General features: G+C 44.5%; 1 protein-coding gene across 10 annotated transcripts in view; it reads left to right on the top strand.

Annotated features, from left to right (window-relative positions):
- Positions 1-13,387, top strand: part of LOC127002980 (putative zinc finger protein 66) — a 92,006-nt gene that overhangs the window by 48,062 nt on the left and 30,557 nt on the right. For all 10 annotated transcript variants that reach the window (XR_007756795.1, XR_007756793.1, XR_007756794.1 and 7 more), the window contains 3 exons: positions 2,199-2,309; positions 7,328-7,435; positions 10,400-10,485. Coding sequence is in view for 5 of the 10 variants with exons in the window: in XM_050869315.1 (XP_050725272.1) it covers positions 2,199-2,309; positions 7,328-7,435; positions 10,400-10,485 (305 nt within the window). In the remaining 5 variants the exon portion in view is untranslated. The remainder of the gene's footprint in view (positions 1-2,198; positions 2,310-7,327; positions 7,436-10,399; positions 10,486-13,387) is intronic.

The raw sequence follows: 13,387 nt of genomic DNA, 5'->3' as shown, positions 1-13,387 counted from the left end.
GGCAATGATTAAAAATCATGATACAACCCTAAAGTCTTAAACAAAACTTTAAATCATTTATTTAAAAAAACTTTTGCAGATTCATATTAGATCATATACGTTTCATTATAATTCCTGGATCATTTATTACTATATTAATGAGAGAAATGCAGAATTGACGCATGAATTATGCGAAGGGGCTGACGAAGATGTACCTATCTCGACCCCTTGCCAGATTCCAACAACTTCGCCCTTCAACACCCTTCCTTCGCTTACGGAGAGGGCCCCTCGAAGATTATGGTATGAGAAATTGGCCGAAGAGCTCCTATATTCGAGGGGGCTGCCTTATGGTACGGCCATCAGACCCTCGGCGACCTGGCTGACGTCACGGCTGCGCAGAACCTTCAGATTTTGTCTGGGCCATGAGTAAACCCCGTAATCCTTTGACCCTGTACTCGACGACAGAGTAAGGCCGTGGCAGCGTGGTACGATATTAGGGTGTTGGTGGTAGCGAGTGTTCTGAGTGCTAATTGGTTCACGGATAGAGAAAGTCAAATCCGTCAGGATTACTTTATTAAAAAAAATACACAGAGGTCATTGACACGGACAAGACATTCAAGGAACGTGTTTTGTGTGTATATGCGTTTGTGTAGATGTAGTGTAGCTTGACTGACATAAATGTTGGCGTGTGTGTGAAACAATATGTAGAAGGGAACTGTAGCAAGACGAGGACAGGCAATAGAAGACAAACGAGTAACAAAAATACTTAACAATGAAGACGCGACACAACAGACAGGGAGACATTGCACACGAGTACACTTAATTAGTCTGTGGTGCAGCGCCACATTTTCTTGGGTCACCGGGGAAGCAAAGCACACCGCTTTCAGCGGTGGCTGCTACAAGGGCTCCACGGGGCATTCTATCTTGACGGTCCGTTTTATTCTACCACACCGGATCGGGGTCGAGGCTCGCGCCATGACCCCGACCTCTACTTTTTATTTTGTTTTTGCCGGAGAGTTTATATATGGGGAGTGGATGCAAACCCCTCCCCAACCAGCCTAGATCAGGGGCTGGACTTTTTTTTTTTTTTTTTACGTCTCCGCCTATTGCGCCGGTAAGCTTGCTTGAGGGGCATGGATGGTATTCCGCCCCAGCCCGTCATGGCGCAGGCAAGTGTTTATAGTGGCGCCATCTTCTCTTGGCTCATGCTGCCCCCCGGAAGACTTTTTGATTCTTGGACGGTTTCCTCTAGAGTCCGGGTTGATGGGTGGTCTTCAGGACAGCATGTGGGTAGTTTTAAGCCACTCGGCGGTGACTGAAAAATCCGAGGTGGTAGCGTGGGGATTCGAACTCGTGTCGTCCATCACGTGGTGAATGTGGGCCCAGCACGCTACCACTTCAGCCACCACCTACCCTGACTGACTCCTCACCATGCATAGGGCAGGGACGCAGGACTCCTTAGAGGATTGATCCCCCAGTTACCCCAAAAATGAAGCATAAATAGGAGAGAGAAAAAGAAAGAAAGACAGCTCGGGTAAATTGAAGACGGTGCATTCGTCACCCAGATTAACCTGCCCGTTTCATTCAGACCTAATTTAACCGATTCCACGCGTTCCTTTATATTATGGAAATTGACCAAGCCTTCTTAGGCCTCTGTGAATAAAAAAAGGCCCTGCTTGCTATCCTCGGGCTTGCCTCTCCAGTAAAATGCGTGACCCCTCTTAACCCGGTAGCAGCGACGGGCCAAATTTGTGGCTTTACCGTGTAGCAGCGACGGGCCAAATTTGTGGCTTTACCGTGTAGCAGCGACGGGCCAAATTTGTGGCTTTACCGTGTAGCAGCGACGGGCCAAATTTGTGGCTTTACCGTGTAGCAGCGACGGGCCAAATTTTTGCCATGATATAAACCCCCAAAAATAGATGATGCATAAACTGATCACAAATGCGTTGATATATATTATGAATTCGCTTGCGTGAGTGATGATTTTTTCTCATTTTTTCTCGCTTAGAGGGGCCTTTAAGGAACATGATCCCCGCTGCTACCGGGTTAAGCATTTTATGTATGTCAGCAAGCAACTTCACCTCACTGAGTCTCACAACATCCATCTACCTGTCCTTCTATTTATCCATTTGCCTATATCTGTGTAATCTAACTATCGATCAATCAATCTAGCTACCTCTGTTAATCGAGGGAACCAATATCTCTTTTCTCCCCCACAGCGACGAGAAGCACCCAGCGCCACCCCACGCTGAGCCATCTTTCCCTTCAACGAGACTCAGCCACAACACAGATCATCATGTCCCGCACTTTCTATTTGCTGCTTTTACTTGGTGAGATCCTTTGTTATGGCCCTTACATGCAAGCATAAGTGTGTGTGTGTGTGTGTGTGTGTGTGTGTGTGTGTGTGCAAGAGAGAGAGAGAGAGAGAGAGAGAGAGAGAGAGAGAGAGAGAGTATGCTTCTGGCCAGTTACGTGAATTAGTTTTGTGTACTTTTGGAGACTCTTTGCTCAAACTCTATCTTACAACATGGCAGTGATCTGTTTCCCAGCACAGTGGCACCTTACTTGCAAATGTCTTTCAGCAACCGCCTAGATTGATATAGTCAAATTATTTACATGGGGTTCTGTGTCATATGTGGGCCCATTAAGATGGGATATGTTTTAACTTATGTAAGGCAGAAACACTGAGCTTATCATATTGTGGCGCTCCACTATCCTGGGTGTAAAATGTGGCACTTTTGTGCAGGACCTTTACCTCCAGAACCTTTATCTCCAGTTTCCTTTCCAACCGTTCTATCTCTGCTGTGGTAGACGGTCACTGTTCTTCCCCTAAACCTATCAACAGTGGTGTCCCGCAGGGCTCTGCCCTATCTCCCACTCTCTTTCTATTGTTCATTGTTGATTTTCTTTCCAAAACAAACTGTTCTCTCCATTCCTACGCCGATGACTCTGCTCTGCATTACTCAACTTCTTTTGTCAGAAGACCCTCCCCACAGGAACTAAACAATTCCAGGCTGGAGGCCGCAGAACGCATAACCTCAGACCTTACTATCATTTCCGATTGGGGCAAGAAGAACCTGGTGTCCTTCAACGCCTCAAAAACTCAATTTTTCCACCTATCCACTCGACACAATATCCAAACATCTATCCCCTATTCTTCGACAACACTCACCTATCACCTTCTTCAACACTAAACATTCTCGGTCTATCCTTAACTCAAAATCTCAACTGGAAACTTCATATATCTTCTCTTACTAAATCAGCTTCCTCGAGGGTAGGCGTTCTGTATCGTCTCTGCCATTTTTTCCCCCCTCTCAGATGCTATCCATATACAGGGGCCTTGCCCGTCCTCTTATGGAGTATGCATCTCATGTGTGGGGGGGCTCCACTCACACAGCTCTCTTGGACAGTGTAGAGTCAAACGGCCGTACCATACATCTCCCCCGCCACCTTCCTCTTCCTCTCCCCTTACACGGTGTCCCCTTTCTGTTGGGAACTATAACTTGACCTCGACCCCTTCCCTCGCTAGAGGTTCTTAGAGTTGAGTTGGTAGCCTCTGCAAACGCCTCTACATGGAAATCTTGATTATTGAAGCAATATACATACATTAGTGTGATCATACTATATAGTGTGATTATACTTTGGTGATTATACCAAATAAAATGGTTGATTGAATGGTAAATATATAGGTATAATTGCGTACATAGCGTGAGTGAAAAGGTTGGCATCTCTGCGCGGCCCATGCTTCCACCCCTCCACCGCTCCACGCAGTCAGTCCAGGGGCCTACACGTGCCCGCTGCTACCACTTCTCTGCCCCTCGCTACCATCCCGTCAAGCAAGGAGCCGTTAGAAAAGTGATCGAGCCCCATCGGAGCTATAGCAAAAGACTACCTGCTTGAGTTAATTAATCAAGCAGGTGTGTCGACACGACAAGGGTTAAAAATCATGATACAACCCGAAAGTTTTTAACAACATTTGAAGTTATTTGTTTAAAAAAAAAACTTTTGCCGCTTCATATTAGATCAAATAAGTATTATTATAATTCCTGGATCATTTACTACTATATTAATGAAAGAAACGGCAGGATTGACGCATACAATATGCGAAGGGGCTGACAATGATGTGCCTGTCTCGACCCCTTGCCAGATTCCAACAATTTCGCCCTCCAACACCTTCCCTTCCCCTCCGGAAAAAAACCTTCGAGTATTATGGTAGGAGAAAATGGCCGAAGAGGTTCTACAGTCGAAGAGGTTGCCTTATGGGACGGCCGAAAGGCTCTTCGTTTCATCAACTCCCCTCCTCATACTGACAGTCTTCTGCATCTTAAATTCCGCCGTCATGTTGCATTTCTTTCTATTTTCTATCGATACTTTCACGCTGACTGCTCTTCTGAACTTACTAACTGCATGCCTTCTCTTCTCCCTCGGCCCCGCTGCACTCGACTATCTACTCTAGCTCATCCCTATACTGTCCAAACCCCTCATGCAAAAGTTGACCAGCATCTTCATTCTTTCATCCCTTACACTGGTAAACTCTGGAACAGTCTTCCTTCGTCTCTATTTCCTCCTGGTTACGACTTGAACTCTTTCAAGAGGAGTGTATCAGGAGGCCTCTCCACCCGAAATTGACCTCTCTTTTGTCCACTTTTCACTTTTGCCTTCGTAGGGAAAGCGATTTGCGAGCTTTTTTTTTACATCTTTTTTGTTGCCCTTGGGCTGATGCCTTTCCTGTAAAAAAAATAAAAAAATAAAAAAGAACATTTTTTCTTTACAAAAATTCACAAGTGACATATATTAACTATTTCACCCGTAGGTGTTTTAATCTTCCCTTGCTTTTGGAATTGATGAAAGAGTGCATCTGACAAAGTTAAGACTTCAATACAGGCGTCGCAATGCAGATATGTGTTTAGGCTATGCAAGACGAAGCCAGCAATATATGCAATTATTTTGGTGCAGTACCTTGAAAGAAGCCAGGCCACAATCACAAGCTTTCTGCCAATACCAAGATGACCGCTGGTCGACTTGACAGGCTACACTTTTTCCAAGAAGGGGGAGCTCCTATCATACCCCCAGAGGTGAAACATTCAAGCTTCATGTCAAGTCGAGTCTTGAAATGTAACGATACTGTGTTTCCTCTCCAGAGACTGAAAGACCTGGCATGTGTTCATGAGTATGCAGTGGCAGTCTCACATCGGTTTATAGTATTTCCACGAGAATCTGGCGGGCGGGAGGTGGCGGCTGGGGGGTCAGCCAAGGTCAGCACCGCCCCGCGTCCTGCCACACACTTTCAACACCTCCCTCTTCCTCTCATATGTCAGATATTTACTAAGATTTTTGCTTGCGCTGGAAAATATTGAGAAAAGTAGCACTGGCAGGCTTGCTGGGAATCAGGACCAATATAGGGCTCTGCCGAGTAGAGCTGTCATAAGGAGAGAAAAGAAGAGGAATGTCAGGACTTTCGCTGAGAAAGTCGAGGGACATTTCAATACAAATAATCTCTGACCCGCTTACCGAGCCCTGAGGAAACTCCGCTCCAAGTCACCCTTTCAGGTGAGCGTTTTCCGAACAGCAGATGCATACCTCGTGTTAGATATGGATGAGCGGAGGGCTCGTTTGGATTAATATTTTGAGTAGTTATAGTACATGGCAGACCCTCTAAGCAGGCAATTTTCGGTTGCTGGGTTACAAATGGCGGATGCTGATCCACAAACCTCTCTTAAGGTCCGAGAGGCTGTAGCGAGGCTGAGCGATGGAAAGGCAGTTGATATATATTTTATATAAATATATATATATATATATATATATATATATATATATATATATATATATATATATATATATATATATATATATATATATATATAACATCAGGTTACCATCAGTGCGGAACTGCTCAAAGCTGAAGAGAGGCCATGATCCGCAGGATGCATGCGATATTGACTGCCGTAGGCAATCCGGAACCATTCCTCCGGATTGGAAAAATGGGCAAATCGTCCCTATATGGAAAGGTAAATGGAACAGCCAAAAATGCAACAACTTAGTGTAACAGACAAGGTGTTTACCCATCAATTGCTCATGGCAGATTTGCAACCAGTTACTAAAACTGCAGAACCCTGAGCAGTCCAGGTTCATGCCTGGTAAATCGACACCTACCGTATTCTAGCGCTTCGTGTATTGGTGGAGCTCCGACGTGAGATTCGACAAGGGATTCTTGGACCCTATGCAGATCTCAAGAAGGCGTTTCATTCACTGCTTCGGGAGACACTCCAGGATCTACTGCGACTCCGTGAGATTCCTGCAAGGACCGTTGGTCTGGCCTGTACTCTGGGGCTGAGTTCTATGAAGTGTGTTAGTGGGGGAGGCGTGTCTTGCTTATTTCCCGTTAACGCGGGAGAGAGACAGGGCTGCGTCTTTGTCCCATCTCTTTTTAACACTTGCATGGACTGGATATTATTTTTTTTTACAACAAAGGAGACGGCTCAAGGGCAACAAAAAGAGTGTAGAAAAAAAGCCCGCTACTTGCCGCTCCCAAAACAAAAGATAGTATAGAGTGGTTAAAAGAGAGGTCAATTTCGGGTGGAGAGGTGACTTGATACACTGTTCTTGAAAGAGTTCAAGTTATAGGCAGGAGGAGATTCAGACGAAGGAAGGCTGTTCCAGAGTTTACCAGTGTAAGGGATGAAAGAGTGAAGATGCTGGTTTACTCTTGCATAAGGGTTTGGACAGCATAGGGATAAGCTAGAGTAGAAAGTCTAGTGCAGCGGGGCCGCGGGAGGGGGGGAGGCATGCAGTTAACAAGTTCAGAAGAGCAGTCAGCATGAAAATAGCGACAGAAGATAGAAAGAGAGGCAACATGGCAGCGGAATTTAAGAGGAAGAAGACCGACAGTATGAGAAGGGGAGTTGATGAGACGAAGAGCCTTTGACTCTACTCTGTCCAAGAGAGCTGTGTGAGTGGAGCCCCCCCACACGTGAGATGCATACTCCATACGAGGGCGGGCAAGGCCCCTGTAAATGGACAGCTTCTGTACGGGGGAGAAGAACTGGCGGAGACGATACAGAACCCCCAACCTCGACGAAGCTGATTTAGTGAGAGAGGAGATATGGAGTTTCCAGTTGAGGTTTTGAGTTAAGGATAGACCGAGGATGTTTAGTGTAGGAGAATGTGACAGTTGAGTGTTATCGAAGAATACGGGATAGGAGTTTGGTTTGTGAAAGTTAACAGTAAATAAATTATGACTGCCATTTTTTTGGCTTGAAGCTCTGCTAATCCAAACAGGACCGGGTCAGATGCTGTTTGAAATGACGGAATATTACTGTTCGTAATCCCTTCCTCCCTCTTCCTGCAGCCCCCCACGGAGTCCTCCTCACCAGCCAAACGAGAGAACTACAGGTCAGCTTCATCCACCCTGAGTTCCCTGTTGTCAAGATTAAGGCCAACTGCGACCCGTCTTCAGGTAAGGACACACACACACACACACACACACACACACACACACACACACACACACACACACACACACACCACTCAATAGCTCAGTGGTTAAAAGCTCTGCGCTGTCAGGTTTCGCGGCCTGACAGGCATAGGTTCGAGCCTCGCTCAGGTCGGGATTATTCCCCTTACAAGGAGTGGTTACTGTCCCCCCTTGAGCAAGGGAGATGGGCGATGTGCTGTGTGGAGGTCCTGGTAGTATCCAGAGATAGACTATAATGAGCTTGCTTTTGTCAGGACAATACTTGCTGGTAATTGCCAGTCCATCCCTTGACCAGGCCGTGGTGAATTACACATACACATGGTTAGCACGCTCACCTCACAACCGAGAAGTTCTGGATTCGATTCCCTGGCGAAGTGGAGACGGATGGACAGTCTCTTTCAATCTATTTTCTCTCCCTTTTTTTGGCCTTTGCCGATGATACTTCTTTATTCTCTCCTATTCCTGATCCTCGAATAGGTCTCCTGTGGCCACTTAGTTGAATGCGGATCTTGATTTGATTTATTTCTTTGTTGTTAGCGTTGGACCATAAGATTAAATCCTGCCAAGGACCTCTGATCCACCACATCCTGATATCTTAAAATATTGATTGACACCCAAGTAACTCTTGTAACATCTTGTAACTCTTTGAAATTACTTGGAGTAACATGAGGATTCAAGTTGACTTTAGAGAATCATATTAGGAAAACTACCCCTATTTCCCATAAGGTTGTGTATTGTTTTTAACTTTTTTCCCCTTAATTTTACCCTTTTTGAGGGCTGCGGTCCAGTTTGGATGTCGGCAGCTCCATCTGGCGTGTGCTTCCAGACGACTGTTCCTCTTTTTCACAATGATAAGTTTGCAGCAAAAGTCAGCACCCCCCGGTGTCTCATTAGGCATTGTTTTTGTCTACCTTTTTTTTTTTTTTATATTCTTCTCCCAACTCTGCCGTCGCTCTTTCATTTTCATGTCCTTGTCTGTTCATCGAGGTTTGGGTCTTAAGATTTTTATTTTATTTTTATTTTCTCTTGATGCTCTTTCATAAATCTCAGTAATAATAATAATAATAATAATAATAATAATAATAATAATAATACAGGTAACTCTCGATTTACGCGAGTTTGGTTTACGCGTTTTTTTAAATAACGCGGGGTCCAAAATCCAAATAAATGTTTAATTTACACGTTTTTTCACTTATACGCGATATTTTATGGAGTGGCCACCATATGTCTCCAGCAACTGGACTCATACGGCGCCGCGGCCACACAGCTAAGCTCAGTTCTTCCTGTGCGCCACTTGAACAACAATACAGTACCCACGCTGCCACGCTACTCAACAATAGGGGTAGGCAGGTACCGGTACCAGTATCGGTACTAGCGGTACCAGCTATACGGTACGGTACCAGTACCAGAGTGCTCGGTACCGGTACCAATACTAGCCAGCCGTTCATGGTGTCCCTCATTTCTTCCTCACACGAGTGAGGCTGAGACTGAGTGCCTGAGTGGATATCTCGGTGATAGATATTCTCTCTCTCTCTCTCTCTCTCTCTCTCTCTCTCTCTCTCTCTCTCTCTCTCTCTCTCTCTCTCTCTCTCTCTCTCTCTCTCTCTCTCTCTCTCTCTCTCTCTCTCCACTGAATGAAGTGAATGAGCATATTATTCCCACCATCACTCGTAGGTTATGACAGACAACTAGGCAAGACAATTCACACGGTTCTGGTGACACGCGGCATGCAGCTGTTTGTTGTATGGGTGTGGTTGTGTGGTTTGTAAACAATGCAAATGGCGGCCGGGCTGGTATTGCGCGAAATAACTCGTACAAGACTCATGATGTACAGTTTCTGATATCATATTTACCCCATTATTCTCACTAATATTAATTAATAATGAACACATGGATATTTTTTCCAATATGATTTTTTATGTAGCTTGTACTGCTCCTTAGTCTTACAATCGTAAGCCACCTGTGACATCAAGATCAAGATCATACAAATGGCGCCCGACGAAAAAACAGGACAACAGCAAGGCATGGGCGATCGTCCACCGATTTAATTTTTGTATAGTATTTATTAACTCGCCCTGTATTCTATGGTAACATATTATAAGACAGCTATGGACTATGAAGGATTATAAACAATAATAAAGGTAAGTTTGCCGTTGTTATTGGGTAAGACGAAAGACAGACCCTTAAAAACACCCCAAAGAAAGAAAATCATTAAAAAAATTTACATTCGACGTATAACGCGCAGGGCTAAACTTTCAGGCATTTTTTATGTGAAAAAGGTGCGCGCTATACGCCGGAAAATACGGTATTTATTTTTCGACAGAAACCTACCTCTTGTTTGATTTACATTGTTTTTGATTTACGCGACCTCTTCAAGAACGCAATACTCGCGTAAATCGAGAGTTACCTGTAACAGATAAATAAACAATCATTCATATTTACATTACAAATTCACAATATTTCTTTATTTTCGTGTTCTTAACAATTTGAAGTATTCCTAGTAGCATTCAGTACTTAACTCCTGTATTCCTTCCATCTCCGGCTGTGTGACTCTAAAGCCGGCCACACACACGCAGGCCCGCCCTGTCCGGCCGACGAGAAGGGGGGGTTGTCGAGGCCCACACTCACACAGGCCGCCTCATGAAAATATACAGTACACGTCAGACCACCGGGCTACATGAAAAACACCCCGATACCCGCCCCTTTTCGTCGGTAGGACGGTCTTGTGTGTGTGGCCGGCTCGTGACAGCAAAAGCCAGTCACGTATCCACATAAGGGTTTCAATACGTGCCACTCCACCCTGCTTAGCTAAACTTAGAAAAAGACAACCAGGTTTTGTTAATTAATCTCTCTCTCTCTCTCTCTCTCTCTCTCTCTCTCTCTCTCTCTCTCTCTCTCTCTCTCTCTCTCTCTCTCTCTCCTACTCTGTACTGTATGTTATTGCAGGTCGAAAGATGATTTTGGATGTTTACAAGTGCCCCATGAATGCAAGTCAACCATATTTACCAGTGTCGTTAAAGGGAGTCTGCGAGGTAAGTGTGTGTGTACTTCTAATTTGACCCTTACTTATACTTGCTTCATGGTATTTAAGTAAAGCGTCGCCCTACACATAAAAGTACATCAATAAGCTGTTGACTCGGTTTCTATTGTAACAGGCAATCCGTTGAAATGATAAGGGATACTTTTTTTTTGCTTTTCCATCTCTCTTATGCGCCGCACTGTAGTCCGACACATGAATGAAGTCAGTTTGGGAGTGGCCTACGAGATCCCTGCATCTCGGAGGAGAAAGGAATCCCTAGTAAACATTTTTATTTTGGGTGTGACCGGGTTGGTGCAGATACGGCGCCCATCGGCAGAACAAGGCCTAGGACTAGCCCAAGTCTATATACACCAAGTCAAGTCATACGCAGGTTTGTGGGAGGAGACACGGCCGAGGCGTGGTTTATGCGTGACACTGCTTGGAGCCAAACTAGAGAATGTAGAAACAGGGATTTAGAGAAAACGAAGAAAGGCGGACTAATTTAAATCAATCACTTCAACATGCCCTCCCTCACACCCCACACCGCCGTTTGTAGGCATTGGAATTATAGTCACGCTATAGCACAATAAAAAGACATATTTTTTCGTCAGTGGCTTGCCTGAGCGCGCTGTGAAAGAAGGCGAGAATGCACATCCAGAGTGCACATACGGCCCCAACTTTAGTCGCCCCTGAACTGGCGGGTATTTTTGGGGGGGGGCACCAATTGACGTCATCCCGCTGCTCCGCCCCCAAAACCGCCTCCTGCGCGTACCGGTCGCAGTTTTGAAGCAGAGTGACTTCTATCCTTAAACTCTATCACAGAGCAATATATTTCAGTTCACGTTTTACATTATTTAGTAGTCAATGATTGGTGGGCGTGGCAAGAGTACACGTCACGGCCATACGTCATGGCAGACACACCTCAGCCCGCTCCCAGTGCCCCAGCTGACATTTGCCTTTTTGATGACTCGCCTTTCGATCAGATTTTGATGGCATGTCTCTAAGACAACTACCCTAATGAAGCAGAGTAGATACTTGGTTATATTTTTCCTAATTACGTCGGTGTCTGAAACACAATGTGTTTTAATGCCGTGTCAATCAGCAACCTAGTTTAGACGCTATTGCAATAAAACGATATGTCGCGGGCCTTGAAATACATATTTTTTTTTAGTAGGCTGCACTAGGAAAAAAAAAATAACGTGTGAAACAGTTGAGTGAAGCAGTCGAGCAGGGTGCTGGCAGCGCCACCTGGACACAGGTAGAGAGAGGTGCCGCAAGCCCATACTTCATTCTTTCAAGGTGCTTCGACGGAGGCTGGAGGAACTTTCTGTAGAGAAGGAGGTGGGGGGGAATAAGGAATGTGCACTAGTCACTCCGGGTTCCCAGAAATAGGTTTCTCAGAGATCAAAACCGTCATTTTGGGAACCCTCCATGACTATACTCTGCCCGCACACCTGTAACACGGGGAGAGAGGGCGCCGGTCTCGAGGGACGTAAGTGAACAAAATGGTCGCTGACCACTCGTCACAAACGCAAGTCATTTGTCATAAGTGCAGCCGCTTCTCCCGCCGGTGACATGGGTAGGGAGGACGCTGGTCCGGGAGGGAGTAGTTGACCCGCGCCTCCGAGGACGAAAGCGAACATAAGGACGCCAGGCATTCGCCACAAACACGGCCGCCCTTCTCGCCAAGGACATGGGAAGAGTGAGCGCCGGTCAGGGAGGGGATAGAGATCCACACCTCCAGGGACGAAGGTTGACCAAATGGACGCAGGACAAGCGAACCATATGGACGCTAATTACTTGACACAAACACGGCCGCTCCTCTCGCCTGACGGTGGCACGGGGAGAAAACCGCCGCTTCAAGGGACAAGGAACTTAAGCAAGGTACAGGGAATCCAGGCCAAGCAAAATTATCGTCTTGACGGAGCGAGGCGGCTTACAAGAATGAAGTGTGGGGCTTGCGGCACCTCTCTGCGTGTGTCCAGGTGTAGTGCAGCCTAGATTTAATATAGTCTACAAGTTGCGATATTTGCCGTTTTTCTCCAGGCTTTATCGCGAGAGGGAGTATCCCGCTCACATTATAGCTATTGTGCACTAGTCATGCGGGAGTCCCAAAATAGTCGAATATGACGGATTTCCAGACAACAGTTTTCCTTAGAGCGAGTTACAAAGAAATATATATTATTATTATTATTATTATTATTATTATTATTATTATTATTATTATTATTATTATTATTATATACTCAATCATTATTTTTTTGTTCTTATTGTTATATTAAAAAGATTCTTCTATATTAATGATAATAAAATGATAATATTAATAATAATTACAATAAAAATAATGATGATAATAATAATAACAATAATAATAATGATAATAATAATGGTAATAATAATAATAATAATAATAATAATAATAATAATAATAATAATAATAAGGTAAAAATAAAACTTACTGTAATTATTATTATTATTATTATTATTATTATTATTATTATTATTATTATTATTATTATCATTATTATTATTATCATTATTATTATTATCATTATTATTATCATCATCATCATCATTATTATTACCTCCGCATACGAAGTTGGGAGGAGGTTATATTTTCGGTCCGGTCAGTATGTTTATTTATTTGTTTGTTTGTTTGTTTGTTCGTGAACAGTCTCCTGTGCACAACTTTGCAGATATCTCAACCAATTTTTCAGGGAAGCTTCGTGTCCATCCAGAATAGAACCCATTAAATTATTGATGTCAAAGGTCAGAGGTCAAGGTCGCACAAAACTTCAGATTGGCCATAACTTCGGTTCTCGTCATCGTAGAGACTTCAGACTTGGTTCATATATTGGTTCATGGAAAGACGCACCTTGCATGGCCTTGACCATGACCTTTGACCTTGACCTCGA

This window comes from Eriocheir sinensis, chromosome 24, assembly GCF_024679095.1.
Source record: "Eriocheir sinensis breed Jianghai 21 chromosome 24, ASM2467909v1, whole genome shotgun sequence".
In the NCBI taxonomy this organism is placed as follows: domain Eukaryota; kingdom Metazoa; phylum Arthropoda; class Malacostraca; order Decapoda; family Varunidae; genus Eriocheir; species Eriocheir sinensis.
Note: the sequence above shows the minus strand (reverse complement) of the source record. Positions and strands in the feature narration are given on the sequence as shown.